The sequence below is a fragment of the Pithys albifrons genome, chromosome 2 (genome assembly GCF_047495875.1).
Source record: "Pithys albifrons albifrons isolate INPA30051 chromosome 2, PitAlb_v1, whole genome shotgun sequence".
Lineage (NCBI taxonomy): Eukaryota > Metazoa > Chordata > Aves > Passeriformes > Thamnophilidae > Pithys > Pithys albifrons.
Window position 1 is genome coordinate 43,351,326 of NC_092459.1, and position 16,273 is coordinate 43,367,598.

Below are 16,273 nucleotides of genomic sequence, written 5' to 3' on the forward strand. Positions count from 1 at the left end.
TTTTGTTCCTTGGTTATTACAGTAGCTCTGCTGCAGGTTTTTCTGTTCACAACTGTAACCACCTGTTGGGCAGTAGAAGCTGGTTCCTTTCTTCTTGCAGAAAAAGCCAGTATTCTACCTCCTGAGACTGCAATTGATTTGTTGAGCCTTTGAAACTGGTTTTATATGATTTCAAGAAGAGAACCTTCAAAAGCAGAAGTGGAGAAGACAGATTCTGAAAGAAAACTGGTGCCTCCCTTCTCATTGCCTTTTGCCTTTTACAAAACCATGACTGTGAGCAAAGTGAAGGCCATCCAGGGAGTTTACATATGTAATAAAATCTACAGGAACAGCTGGTGAGAACAAAGACACATTCAAAAATCATTCAAATGTCACTTGTATGACAAATCTGTATTAGTTATATTTCAGAAAATGGTTTAAATATTTAAATATTAAACATGTATTACAAGTTAAAACAAAAAAATATTTTAAAAACTTGTCCATATATATTAGATAGGTAAATACTTATTAACAGAGTCCACAACATTCTATTCTCAATAAATATGAGGTTCACTAATAAATAAATGACTACAATTACTATTGTACTGGAAATCTGTTTGAATTTAAAAACCATCCTCTGGTAGCGACAGATACATACCTGTGTAATTAACTCTTATTAAATGTAAATCCCATCCTCTGGAAACCTAATGACTATTAAATGAACTTATATGACACTGCTAGCACAGTTCTGAAAAAGACAACCAAAAAAGTCTGCTTATCTTGGTGACTTGGTAAAAGAATTCCATGTGACTCCCTGCTAGATCAGTGGCTTGAATGCTGGCCTACACCAGTGATGACTGATAACTGCAATCATCTAATGATCTTTTGCCAGCTATATGAATAAAACCAATGCTGTGGTCCCAGAGCATTCTGCCCACAATGAAGTATTGTCATCATAATTTAACACCCCCCAAGCCAGGGTCCATGAGGCAAAGTTATGGGTGGGCAGATGGATAGAAAAATTCCCACATTGCAGAGGAGCACTCTCTGAACAATGCTGGCATGCCAAATTTTGACACTTAGCCTCAAAAATTGACCAAGAAAAGAAAAGGGTCAGCTACCGCTTCTTCCTTTTGGCAGAGGACTATGCATGCAGTTCTTAGTGTGACAAAATTTCCCATTTTTATGGCTACTTAGTCTAAGTAAGAATTCAACAGGCACAAAAAGGCTTCAGAGCAGTTTTTTTGCAGAAGCATGCTGGATGTTTGATTCTCCACCAGTGATGGTATTGGCCATTCAATCTGCACTACACTAGACACACAAACACCATAATGATCATAAGATAGTGTTTTGTCAACATTTTTTACTATTAGAGCTATTGAGAGGGTGGCTTTTTATTGATGCTGAAGTTCTATGAACTGCCATTTGTGTAAGAATTTAGTAACTGTCTTAAGTTTTCAAACCATACCTGAAGACTCAACTTTGAGGATCAGCAAACCACTGTCATTGTAACAGCAAACCATATCCCCTGTGCAACACCTCATCAGTGTGCAGCCACAGACAAATTTCATTCTGAATGTGTCTGTTCCTGTAGAATGAAGCTAATAATACTCACTACCTTTGAGAAATAACACTGATAAGCCTATACAAATGGGAGAAGGAAAGCTGAAAGTAGATTACCACTGAGAAACATTAAATAGAATTCTTTCTTATCCTGTGAGTAAGAAAGCTAATTAAAATAGTAATGTGTTCATGTCTAATTACTGGAGGTGAGTTCAGTCACAGGAGTGAATATGAAAGCTGGAGGAAAAACAGAAGCAAAGAAAGTCTTCAGTGACTTGTTCAGAAAGAGGGCAAAACCTAAGCATTTTCACTACAACAGCATTATCATTTTAATATCTCTATATCAGCAAAGAATCTACCTACTGGGGCTCCTGAAGGCTTAAACACACGTGCTCATTTAAGGTGTCTGAGTAACTTTTAAAGTCTTTTTCCTGATGGCAAAATCTATTTCACCATTTACTGTAATAATAAAAAGTATTTTTATTTGCAATTAACAATGCAATCATTTCAGGCATGGCAGGCTGTCCTTTAAGCTGCACTACAATTATTTAAACCCTGGCTTGAAACTTCTGTGTGCAAAAAGGGATTCTGTACACTATGTTCAATGGTTACAGGTCTGTTTTAGTCCATGATACTTTGCCTTGTGTTTTCAAAAATTCTGAGAAAGAAATGGAGCGTGGAATGGAGCTTAGGATTAAGTAAATGAACTAATAATTTTATTCACTAGAAAAGTGGAAAACAAACCACTGCAAGTTCAAATAAAAGTTCTACTGAGTAAGGTATAATAATAATATTTCATCATGAGTTTTAGTTAAACTAATAAGCAATCACTTCTCTTGTAGGCTTAAAACAAATGAATATGAACCCTTCATAAAGCCTAGAACATGAAGGTTTTACAGACTCACACATTTTAAGAAATTCTCCCATTCCCTGCACACTTAGCACAAAAAGTAAAATATCTACTATTAAAAGCTTGGAAGTAGTGAATCATAAAGCCTATATGATGATCCAAATGAACACATAGAGTATTATTTTAGTATTACTCCCCACATTGGGTGGTCTGGCATTGTGTGAATTCTGCCTAAGAGTAGTTTTGTACTCCTCCATCCCAAACCACATTTCCATTGTTCTGCATTCTGCTAAACAAAAGCTTCCAACTTCCTAAATTCTGGTATGTAAGAAGGGGATAATGCAAATCCAGACATTTAGACCTTAAACCAGGATTTGAACTGGATTGGTGAGGAAAGCAATGTAAGCTCTATCACTTCATCCTCTTACTTGGAATAGATCTGGTTCCTACTCCAGATACTTAAGGAATATCTGAACTGCATTAGGTAAGGCTGCTTAAATATAATGGGTGTAGAGCCAACTGCTACTCTGCTGCTCCAGCATATGGATTTCAAAGTTCAAGAGCATGTAAGGTCATCAAATAAAATTCTTCACTTGATACTATTTCTAGACATCAACCTCTTTATTTCAGTAATTTCCTCCCTTAAAAAGGAGTGCACTTGTGGCTGCAAAAACCTAACACATTTAGTATACAATCTCTTGGCTTTCAAAAACTATGTGTCCTTAAAACTAGAGCACTGTATTTTCAGTTGGTGTTTCCTCACTGACCTCCAATTAGAAGAGGTTCTGGCAGATTAAAGTGGTGTTTGTAGTAACCACATGCCAAGGGTGTAAGATGCTAAATTCACATAGGCAAACCGCCAGTGCTATCACAATTGTCACTGATTTTGTTGATGTCCTCCAGAGCCAGACTGTTGCCTTGATGCCAAAACCAGTCACTGCCAAAACACTAGGTGAGATCAAAGCTGAAAGCTTCAGCCTTCTTCCTGGCATCTCTGAAAGAAGTGTCTCAAAGCTAATTTTCTCCCTGCATGAGGGCAGGTGTCTGCCACACTGTGGCAAGCACTAAAACTCTGGTGTTTGTCACATTCCTTCTATCTCAAATATTTCTTAATTTTCTTCCTCACTGCAAGCTGAAACCCAGAGAAAATAAAAGGATTAAAACAGAAACAACAATAAGCAACTTGTTTTCCTCAAGGTTCAATTCTATCCTCCCATCCCATGAGATGAGGGCAGGATTCAAACCCAAAATAATGTTGGAAGAAAGTCCAACTCTTCAAAAATCATTCCCTTTTTGGTTGTGATGGATTCTTAGAAGAGGGCTGAAAATGATACCAAAATAACTTACTCTTCTGAAGAAAAGGGGAGAATTACTTGTCTCTGCTCAGAATAAATGTAAAAAGGACATACCCTTATGCTGTTATGAGAGTGCTTTCTCTCAACAGAGATTCAGAGCTACAGAATGTTTCTCCAACTTCCAGTGTTCTATTCATATAGTCACACTCAGAGTTGTGGTCAACAGCTTGATGTCAAGTGGAACCCAGTGATGAGTGGTTTCTCAGGAGTTGGCATTTGGGCCAGTGCTGCCTAACAGCTTTGTCAGCGACATGGACAGTGGGATCAAGTGCACCCTCAGCAAGTTTGTTTATGACACCAAGCTGTGTGTTGCAGTCCACACACTGGAGGGAAGGTATGTCACCCACAGGGACCTTGACAGGAAGTTCAACATGGATGAGTGCAAGGTCCTGAACATGGGTCAGGAAAATGCCAAGCACAAATATGGGCTGGGTGAGGAATGGACTGAAAGCAGTCCTGAGGAGAAAGACTTGGGGGATGTTGGTTGACAAGAAGCTCAACGTGACCCAGAAATGTGCCCTCACAGCTCAAAAAGCCAATTGTGTCCTGGGCTGCATCAAAACCAGCATGGCCAGCAGGTCACCACTCTGGTGACACCCCACCTGGAGTGCTGCATTCAGCTCTGAGGCCCCCAACATATGCAGGACACAAATCTGTTGGAGTGGGTCCAGAGAAGGGACATGAAGATGATCGGAGGGCTGGAGCACCTCTCCTATGAAGACAGGCTGAGAGAGCTGGGATTGTCCAGTCTGGAGAAGAGAAGGCTCTTTGGTGACTTAACTGTGGCCTTCCAGTACCTAAACGGGGTCAGTAAGAGAGCTGGAGAGGGACTTTTTACAAGGGCATGTTGTAATAGATCAAGGTGAAATGACTTTAAACTGAAAGGAGGCAGGGTTAGATCACATATTAGGAAGAAATTTGTTACTGCTAGGGTGGTGAGGCAACCTGGTCTAGTGGAACATATCGCTGCCCATGGCAGCAGGGTTGGAACTAGATGACCTTTGAAGTCCCTTCCAACTCAAACCATTCTTTAATGCTATGATATATATGTGGATAAGGGAAAGAAACAACATTAAAGCCATCTCTACAACCACACTGAAAAAAAGAAAGCTGATTATAATATCAGCTCTTGCATTGCTTAGCAGGATGAACTTACTACAGTTTTCAGAGGACACTCCTCTCCTCTCCTTTCCTCTGTTATTTTTTTATACTAATGAGAGATTCTACTGCTCATGAAATGACATCACTGGTAATGACAAGATGCAGGAATAGCATGAGCAGGTGCTGCAGACAAGTTTCTCCCACAACTCTGCCAATCAACCTTAAGCCTCACTCATCTTCTCTCAGAGTTGTATTTTCCTGAAGTAGAGAATAATCACTGTACCAAACTTTATGGTGTAAAGTTCTGCTTGGAATGAGAGTGACTGTAGAAAAATTTTCCCTATCAATGCCTCAAAACTTGAAATTGGTGCTGTAAGGGCTTGAAGATGGGAATGAAAGACTGAATAAGAAAAGATAAACTTCTCAGGAAAGTTACTTCACCTACAAAAATAATTTCTGCAAAAGAAATTGGACGAAATTCATCTCAGCACTAAGAAAACAAATATCCTTTTAAAGACCTGTCCTTCCCTTATCTCTGCAACAATATCTAAATGGCAGCTGCTTTTAACTCAAACTAAGTTGTAAAATTGTGTTAAGAAATTTCATCTTTTTTCTGCAAGAGCCAATCCAAAATGCATCTGTCAATAGCAATATATTTTTTTGGTCCATCTCAAACTATTTTAAGGACAGTACTGGAAGGTATTCAAAGAATGGCAAAAGCAGCCAAAAAACAATTTTGTAGTTGTAATTTTAACACTTATAAGCCTACACATTAGCCTAGAAGTAGGTGATCTTTGAGCCAGACCAGAAGACTGTTTATCCATGATTATTAAGTGCCACTGTGAGGTGCTAATATGCAGAAGTATATAAGAACTTAAGTTGGCAACTTTGCAAAGATAAAATAAAGGTTTTTTATTTAAAGTAGCAGTTGAGTTATTAATGCAGTTAACAGCTTAGGGCAAGTGCTGTTTTTAAGTCCCTGTAAAGGTGTTTCTTCCTTCTGTAAAACCCACCCCAGGCTATTTCCTGAAAAAGTCTATGATTGTGATAGATGAAAGCGAGCAGGGAAGCAAAGACAAATTTCAGGAAGTGCTCGGCAGCAGAAAAGTTATTAATTCAACTTAATGTATCATTTAACCAGTATAGCCAGGATAAATTTTTGATGTGGCAAGCATTTTAAACAGTTTGACTTTGCTGTGAAGGTCAAAGAGTCTTTCAAGGTAAGGGCATATGCACAAACTACAGCACAGGAAATTAGACTATGTATTTTCAGAGTCACATAGAGCCAACAACTTAAGAGGCACACTCTTGCCCTGGTGTAAATGTCAGGTACGTTGAAACAGCTCTCCCTTCAGTGCAAGATAAGTTGGGTAATTTGTTCTTCCTTTGGGATGTCAAAGTGTAACAACTCATTGAAGTTTCATATATGCTACACAGCAAAGCTAGGAGGACTGCTAGTATTAGAAAATATTTCTTCAGATATATGAGAATAAAGAAAGAACCTTGGCAGGAGACCTGCCTTTCATTAGAGACATGGATCAGGACAGAGTCAGCAACATTTTCCTTTATTACTTAGCAATTCCGACAGAAACTAAAATGATTAAGTAAATTCTGCAGCACCTGTAATCATCAGTTTTTGCCTACTCTCAGTATACTTTTCGCTTTCCTAATTTTAAGGGTTTTTTTCACAATTCCCTGCAAGTTGCCTGAGTTCTGGAATGACTGTGCAAGGCCTTCATCTGGGCTGACAGCCATTTATACACTGCTTTGATAAGCCTCCATCTCACTTTCCCTCCTCCAAGCAGAAGCATCACCAAGACTCTAAGTGGGATTCCACAAATGGAAATGAGGACTGCAGTCTGGTTGAAGTGGGTAGCATTGACAGGCTGAATTACTACAACAGTGACCAGCAGCCCCATCCCTGGCCCTTACAAACAGCCTTTTTCACAGCTCAGCTGAGATTTCTCCATTGATTTGAATGAAAGTTATCAGACACTAATTTCCAAGATGTTCCATATTGAGATAATTTTTTGGTAAAAGGCAAAACTAGATGACTGGGGAGCCAAGAGTACTCTTTACAAGCAGTAATTGCAGCATAACTACTACACAGGTCACATTTCCATAGAGCTGGAACTGTGCAGGATAGAGTAAGGAGAAAACCAGACAGTGATACTGACTTCCATGACATTACAGCCTAGCCTTGAAGCTCTGCCAGTGCTTTACAAAGTGAAGATTTCCAAGGCCAAAGAAGCAGCATGCTTCCTCCTTGGAATTATTTGTATTACTGTTCTACTTTACCCTAATTTAGCATGTAATCGATTTAAATGTAAAACGAGAATTTGTTTTTCTAGATATTTAAGATTAGATTTACTAGAAAAACACATTATTTCTAATTTATAGCAACTTCTTCTATACATTTTTTAATTACACGGGTATTTGTATTCCATTACTATCCTTCTGGGTTTGATGGCAATATTATAATGGTACCATGTTTTTTCCTAAAGAGAATGCAGTTTTCTTTCTTTTATTCAGTTCACTCTGCCCTGAAGTTATCTGTGGAAGTCCCTTTATGATTTGAGTGAGCAGTAAAAGCATTTTCTGTGAGAACATTTCCAGCAAACTGTCCACTAACACATTCTCATTTCTGTCTGGAAAAGCAAAAACAGATGGGGTTGTTTACAGCCACCTCATGCATACACGCTACTGTCTTTATGCTTCTAAAAAACCTGCCCTGTGTATGTGCCAGAGGTAAAATTAAAAATACTACAAAAAATTTCTAATCTCTTTTCAAAGACTCCAAGCCATGTTATCACATTGTTGCTTATCTTCTATGCAATTTCACCTTGTCCGAGGCTACATTTATTTAAATTCCACTTTTGGTATTAGATCCTGTTGTATCTTTGCCTATAGAAAGAAAAAGCTTAAAATTAATCTGCAGATTAAAATTCCTAAACAGAAAATAATGAATTTGCCCTCCAATAAATCTTCTGTAAATTGCATGTATTAAATACACTAAGCATCACAATATCATGACTGCTTTTCTAGATCCCTAATTATTTGGGTTGAGTCACCATCTCTGGAGGTTTTTAAAAGACAAACAGATGTGGCACTTTGGGACACGGTTTAGTGATGGACTTGGCAGTATGAGGTTTACGGATGGACTCGATCTTAAAAGGTCTTTTCCAACCTAAATGATTCTAGGATTTCATCAAATTTCTATGAACTCTGTCTAGAAGTTTTGTATCTGTCTTTAAGCCCTGAATAGGGCATAGCGTTTTACCGGGACCTTTCCAAAGCTGTGAAAAGGTCACTTTCTACTTAAAATATATATTTTGCATGATCTTTCTAGTCACAGTACTTGTTACGAGGTCAAAGCAGTTGTCTGTGAAGAATCTCATATTTTCCTGAACTTGTTCCATATCAACTGTAGTTTACAATGTTTTCCACAGAAGCAGTTTCTCCTAACTTCTCAAGCCTTAAATTTAGCTCATTTTTACACACCTTCATTATGTGTGAGTAATAGGCACCTCCAAAAAAGTCTCCACAGTTCAAAACTGAGATACTTGTCTGAGCCTTTGGTGCACCTACAATAGCATTTCAGTTCAAAACAAAGGCATGGTTCTAAAAGCAGGTCTTCTCAACACTCACTTTGCACAGCAGAGCAGCCTCACTGTATTGAGTCCAAATTTCTTCTTGATGAAACTCAAGCATCAGATACACTCCAGGAATGCAGCAAAAGTACTTCAACTGATAATGGAAATTCAGTTCACAAGACAAGACTACAGCTAGTCAAAAGAAAAAGCCTCAAAATAAGACACTAGACTGTCCTTCTTTCTTCCTAGTTTCTATTTGAGGCCTTAATAGAGATCCACAGTAAGAACTTGTGGCAAAAAATATCACTATTTTTATACAAGAGTGGTAAAGACTGAAGTGTTTTATCTATTGCTGCCATTTCCCATGATGGGCCACAGAATATTGTGGAAGTGCTGGGAAAACAACTGCCTATTCCAAGTTTCCTCTCTTTCTCCACTGCCTCTTAAGTCTTCCCCTAATCACACTTGCCTATGGGAGCTATGTCAAGCTCTCTGATGGAAGAAATACATAAGCATGAAATGGCAGCAACTTCATGTTAAAACAAATCAAAAAGAATACCATAACACACAAAAGAAAAGTTAAAGAACATATTGTCTCATAATGTAAGACAATTGAGTGTTAAGTCTGCCCTGGTTACTGCAGTGGCATCTCTCAATCTCTTTCACAAGACTTGATAGGATTCCTTCAGAGTGCACGTAGACCTGAATTCAGAAGCTAATCAAAGCCCTCTCACTCACAGCCACGCACAATTTTAAACTCTTGCATAAGCGACTGGAGCAGCAGGGTTCACATTTATTACCTGAACTGTCTGGTAAACCGAAGGATCAAATCCTTTCACAGTCACCTCTCGGAAAACTCTTGGCTCCAGCTCCTCTTTGGTCAGATCACAGTGATATATAATACCTAAAATACAGAATACAGTGCAAGTATATCAACCTAGTATATATCCCTCATTAAAAGGACCCCAATTTACACACTGTGATGAAGTAATGAATGAATGGTTAAGGTAACTCTGCAGGATGAGAAACAGTAGCTCCAGACACATTTTTTCATTTATTATAAAATTTAACACATTTAAGTACGTGCCATACAGTCTGACTATTGTGCTTGCACACTGGTTAACAAACTACAAACCCCTAATATTCATGGCTACACTAGAGATACATATGATACATAAACAATCTTGATTGCTAATTATTCCTTGTTTTTCTCCTTTACAGCAAGCCGGTCCCTGGAAAATTGGAAACGCTAAAAGTTAAGGCAACAAGTACTCCACTGGGACCCTTAAGGTAATAAAATTAACCAATGTGGACAGGACTTGATTGAAATACTGCCATACTGTGTGCATTTTAGATACTTACAGAAAACCAGAAGTAATTAATAGAGACGCTACAGCTATAAAAATTTATACTGAAATATGAAATAATGAGGAAACATATCTGATACAAGGGAATTGCCTCATTAAATCACTTTTATAGACAGTAGAAAATCAGGAAGATACAGATTGACAAAGAAATACAGATGTAAACCGACATTTCTAATAATTGATAAAGCTTTTTTCCATACGGGTGAATTAATAGGGGACTAAAAGTAGGACTACCCTAATCTCCTGGGATATTTTTCCTTCATTTATCACAAAATGACTAGCAAACCTAATCAGGGTGACAGATGCAAACAAGCATTAAAGCAGTGTTTCCCTTAAAGATTAGGATCCAGAAAACGATGCAAAAGCACAATGTAAAGTGCAACAGGCAGTAACAGGCAGAGCAGTCATTTGACATATGTGCAGCTGCTCAAGCTGGATAAGGTGCTGGCAAAACATTACACACAGAGCAGGCAGAATAGCTGTGTCTTAGCAAACTACCTGATGAAGTATAAGCAGAGTCACAGACTGCATTTCAGGAGTGAATCAGCCTAATGTTACAGTAACATGCAATTCAATCCCTCTGGTACTGAACCTTTTCTTCTGTTATATTTTTAGTGTCACAGCAGTTATATCAAGAAACATTGTAATGTTAGGGCCTGCATTCTTTTGCTGGGTGCTAAATAAATGCAAAATACCAAAGTGGTCACCTAAGGGTCTGATTGGAGTTAACAGTAGGGATAACCATATTTTCCAGGGAATAACAAAAATTATTTTCATGGTATCAATATCTATGGTTTTAGAACTGCTTTATTTATTATTTCATATATATGTTTACTATTACTTTTGTTGCAGGTATTAAAGATCAGTATGTTAATTTGTTTTTCATTGGAAAAAAATATTACAAGTACAAATTATATTGATTTCTAATAGTAAACCAAAAATATCTAGGTTGATCAAGGATCAGCCCCATACCCTTTGTCTGACTATTCCAATGATCCGGTGAACGCATGCAAATTAAAAGATATCCACACACCTACCTAAAAATGACCTCTCTGGTCTGCTTTCCTTACCCTTTCCTTATTCCCATACAGTCAACCTCCTTTTCTTACCTTCCATTTTCCTTCTAGATTCCAGGTCACTCTGCTCCAGTTAACAGAGTATGCCATGGTGAATTCTTTGTAGATGCCAGGCAAATGAATCAAAAGGAGAAAAAAATTCTGCCTAAGCAACCAGCAGGAAGTGAGAGCAGCCATTCCTGGCTGGTTGGCAAGCCATGGGCTAAAACAGATCTCCGTGCTCCTACACATGTTCAGCAGCAGCAGAGACTTTCCTGGTGCAGCTGAGATGAACAGTGCAGGTTTGTAAGACTGGCAACTACTGGTCTATGAGATGGGACATAAGCAAGTGAACTATCTGAACCATCAAGCTGGACCAAGTTAGAGGTAAATGCAAGAGTGCCAAGATACTCTTCAGCTGCAATGATCCAAATGTTGTTTAAAAGACACACTGAAAACATAATGCATCTGACTTCTGGTTATGTATACTGTAAGACAGTAGGAAATTCATCACACTTCTTATCTGTTAAGCTTCAAACATAATTTTGATAATTTGACAAGATCTTTTCTAGTAAAACCAACAAATCTATCAAAACTGTATACAGACATTTTGCAATGTAATGTTTCTGTGCCTTAACTGAAACTGAGCAAAAATATATATTAGGTACTATAAGAACACTTTTGATCATCTTATGATTCACAGCCTTGGAAGATAAAGATCCTGAAGCGTATCTCCCCCTCTATATTTGAATCCTGTCTTGTATTAGCTATTGATTGATTGGGCCATAAGGAAAGAAGAGAAAGAAAAAGAAAAAAGAGTGAACAGCAAATACATTTTCTTGTCAGATAAATTAGGCAATTGCGTAGAAACTCCCTTCCTATGCAAAATCCTAGAGTATTTATTGGTGTGCCATACATGTATTAGATAAATCTTTGGACAGCTCTGGCTTTGCAGGACTGTACAAAGAAGATTCCTACAGCAATCCAACAACACCAAGTGCTGCAACAGCACATAGTAAGGATGCTCTAATGAGATTATGCATAAATGAATCACTAAACTGTTAAGAGAAATAATTTCTGTGACTGTTATTAATGTTCTTTTAAATTGTGATAAAAATCACATTAATTACATTAACAATTGTCTTCAAGAGAATGTGTCAACTTTTATCTTGCCGTATAAAGCTAAAATTGTGAGAATGCCACAATTTCATCTCCAGTACAAGTCAGTCTTGAGTAATTTCTTAGTGCAGGCACCTCAAGTACTAGTAGGCATATTATTCAGGCTTGATGGATGAAGGACTGATACATTTTGAAACGCACAACCACAGCTTACTACATGGAGGGGGAACCAGTTTTATCTGCATCTTAGACATACCAAATAACTAAACAATGAAGGAACAAAAACATGAAAGAAAAGAATCTTACCTGGAGACAAAAAAGAAGTAAATTGATAGAATATTTCTGTGTCCTTCTTTCGGCCACTATATCCCACAATACTGCCAACCTCTAGGGGCAGAGTCTTGAGATGTGCACCAGTGGCTAGGTCATGAAGTTGCAGGACATTCTTCACATCATGTAGATAGCACAAAACTAGGAGATTGGACCTCACACAATCAACCCACTCTGCACAGCATGGAAAAGAAAAATAAAGCCACAGAAAATGCAATTAAAAAATTTAAGAAAGGAAACAATCAGACATAATCTGATCCTAAAATTCTTTACCATATCTAAACAGATGCAGCAAAATATCTCACATGTACTGTCTTTAACTCTTAAATCTTTTTAAGTCACCTGCCTTCTGAAATAAAAAAGTGAACCCAAAATCAAGTCTGACATTCTCTGGAAATGCACTAACCATGCCACTTGAATTTAATTTATGCAGACAGCGGAATAAAGAATTACTTAATCAATATGCTTATGCATTTGGGATGTTTATAGATCAGTAGTGCTCTTAAATATCACATATTTCAATGCAAAGCCCAAGCAAAACATTTATCTCTGCCAGCAATATTAGGAAAATTCATAAAAATCCAAACAATTATTATGACTCAAACTAAACTAATGAGGAAAAAAAGACATGTGATCCTATATTGCACATTGAAATACAGAACCTAGAGGTTACTGTTTGTTTTGGTTTAAGTTATCAGGAGGCTTTCTTGTAAGTAAGCTCTACTGAGTGTAAGTAAAGGGCTGTGCTGGGGTGCTGTTCTCAACAGGCCATTAAAAATACCCCACATGCTTATTCAAGAAGCTAAGGTTGCTAAATAGCATTTTTGAGACTGTAAATCAGTAGGAGCAGGGCGCAGCACAACAAACTCCATCCAGCAAAAGGACTCAGAAACAAGTAACTCTGCAGAGGTTCATTGCCTTTATGCCTCTCCTGGCAGTCCTAGGCTCCTGCAGAGCTGTCCACTTCGTTCACGCAGCTGTGCAGGAATGAGAGCTCCTGATTCACAGAACTTTCCACAGTCTGAGTTTGTTCCTCAGAATAATTACTAGAGGTACATGGACTTGTTTTTCAAAGCATGCTAACTTTTTTAATTGGACTTTGGAAAATCCAAACCAATTATAATAAAAATCTGGGCTGCTGAATTCTCTAAAAATCTCTGCAGTTCTACTGACTTGTCTCATTTCAATCTCCATCTCTGTATCCTGTGAAGTGCAGAAACTCTTCAGAGCTCCATTTCACCAACAATATATTATGTAACATATTCACTCCAGTCTCCTGTGCCACTGGCTTTAGTCTTTAATGACAAATCTATTCATTTACTCATGCAGGCAAGAAAAAGATTGTAACAACTTAATCTCACTCAGTATTTCTGTCATTTAAGAAACTACTTCACAACAGAAGTATTTCAACCTCTCATTAACTCACAAATTGAATACAAACAAGAAAAATACAAACAAGGTTAAAAGTTAAGTATCCTGAAGGTGGTAATGAGGGGCAGCATTTCTGTTTGTAGGAATAGATAAGGAGGTGATTCTTACTCTCTTCCAACTATATTTGTGTACCTTCCCCCCTAACAAGTCAGACTGGAAATCTAAATCATGGGCAAGGTACCAGTGCTGGGCAATGTCTTTTTTGTCTGCTGGAAGCAAAAAATGAGGAAATGGAACCACATGCGCAAGAAAACTCAGGTAGAACTGACTGGGGCACATTGTAATGCCAAACTAGCACTGTGAGATGGAGAGTTTAAAATGCCAGCATTAGAGGAAAAAACATCACAACCAAAACAGAAGCATGTCAAAATTGACTGAATTTCAGTTTTATGCCATTTTATGTTATTCACATTTTAACATCTTTTTCCAGATTCCTCAAAGTTCTATAAAACCAAATAATTTGAATTCACAAAGTTGTACTGCAGACAGTCTCATAAATGCATCTTTGCATATTCCGTTTTCAGAATAAAGTTCAAAGTTGTATCATGTGCCACTTCCATTAAGCCTAACAAGTTTTTTTTTTCTTGATTGAAGGTCAAAACTCATTATTCTGTGACAATTAGCTTTCATATAGAGTTCAGGTCTATCATGACCTAGAGCTCAAGGACCTTAAAATCCTAATAACTTGACAGAGTCTGCTTTCCTTTTATCTTGTTTCTGAAGGACCAGTGAAATTTAATACTTGTCTGACTTTCCAGACATATGAATTCATGTTTCATAAACACATAAACAAAGCTTTTCTACTCCTCTCTTCCCAGACATGACCACTGATACCTTCTACCCTCAAACTTTTTAAATCCCTCATGAGTTTCTAGTCTAAATTGGGAAATTTTCTAACCAAAGTCTCAGAGAACTAATTGAAATTTCAACCATGAAGTCATGACCTGAAATAACATGATACAGCATAATATAACACTGTTTATAAATTAGTAATTTATATGTAATATTAGTCCTAGAGTACCTAAATTTCTTAAGTGAGGCTGGAGAACATAATAAACTTTGTAAGTTAATATTTATATTCAATTACATATTTTGAAATATAGAATCATTCTTGGCTATATGAAAAAGGAGAATATGAAGTAATTCAAAATACCTGTTATATTGTCACTGCACAAATCTGCCAAAATTTTTATGTGTAAGAGGTTTATTAGCACAAAATATGAATTGAACAGTGAGCATCCCAACAGCAACACATCATTTCAGCCTGCAGAATTAGTGGCTCTGCAATAAGTATGAGATCCCATCTACTTTCACTGGCATTCTCAGCAACATCTCCATCTAAAATCTCCAATGTCACTCCAAGAATTTTCACAAAATTGATTATAAATACTGTCAAATCAACTTCAAATGTACATAATATATATTTTTGCATCAGCAAAAATACTACATAAGGAATCTTTATTTTGAAATTAAACTGTGATGACCCCTTAATTCCTCACTAATCATTTGATGAAGTATTTCAGCTCAATGGATGTTTTCATCAAAAGCTGAAGTATATTATTACTTCGACTTACATATTAAGAAGAGATATTACTCTTTTTATTAAAAACTCAATTGCCCAGGAGTAAGGCTGGTGGCTTACATGGGGATTTCTGTCACTGAGGAACTTGCACAGGAATCAGCAATATTAACTCTCCATCACTTTTTTGGTTTACTCAGCAGGGTGAAGATAGCAGATGAGAAGACAATGAAAAATGTTTTTAAAACATTCCAGTGAGATTTAGGAACACAGCTCCTCTCTATAGTACCTGTATTTGATGCATTGCTAACTGCCTTCAAAATTTGCAGTAATGGAAGCTACACAGAAATGCAAAAAATCAAAACAGAGCAAAACACCGAAGCACACTTGAAAGAGCAGATAAAAAAAGCAGACACTAAGAACTAACACATATACACAGCAAGTTAAAACAATGTTGAATTATTAACAAGAGCTATTTTCTGACTGCAAGCTTCAAGATGAGTCTCTGTTATTCCCATGCTTGGCACTGAGAACCTGTACTGTCAAGTTGGCTGCATTTGCAATCAGCCTCCTTGGTTTTGCTCATGCACTGCAGGAGCATCCTGCATGCCTCTGTACTCCCTGGAAGCTTTTAAGACTGTGTGCTTTCAAACTTCATATCCCTAAAAGCTAAGCTTGATACTGTAGGCTTCCTTTATAGAAAATGGGCAGAAATAAGCACCTTTAGAACACAGTTCAACCACCACCCTGTCTTGGGATACTGTCAATTGCTTGCCGAGCAGTTTCATTCATTTTAAAAGCTAACCATCAGAGATCTCTCCAGTGTAGTTTAGTTTATCTTTAGTTAATACCAACAAACAGAGCAGTTATTCTTCTGACTGCACCTACATTTATCAAACTACCTACTTACAATATCCCTGAGGCAAAGTATTTATATTGCTAAACAATAAACACATAGAGGTTGCCTTTTCCAACCTAAGGGTCTTGGTTCAGGCATTAGAGGGAGGCGAA

General features: G+C 37.5%; 1 protein-coding gene across 1 annotated transcript in view; it reads right to left on the reverse strand.

Annotated features, from left to right (window-relative positions):
- PREP (prolyl endopeptidase) overlaps positions 1 to 16,273 on the reverse strand; it is a 95,912-nt gene that overhangs the window by 29,008 nt on the left and 50,631 nt on the right. Inside the window, exons 9-10 of the mRNA XM_071548826.1 lie at positions 12,289 to 12,486; positions 9,242 to 9,345 (exon numbers count right to left, since the gene is read on the reverse strand). Coding sequence (XP_071404927.1) covers positions 9,242 to 9,345; positions 12,289 to 12,486 — 302 coding nt within the window. The remainder of the gene's footprint in view (positions 1 to 9,241; positions 9,346 to 12,288; positions 12,487 to 16,273) is intronic.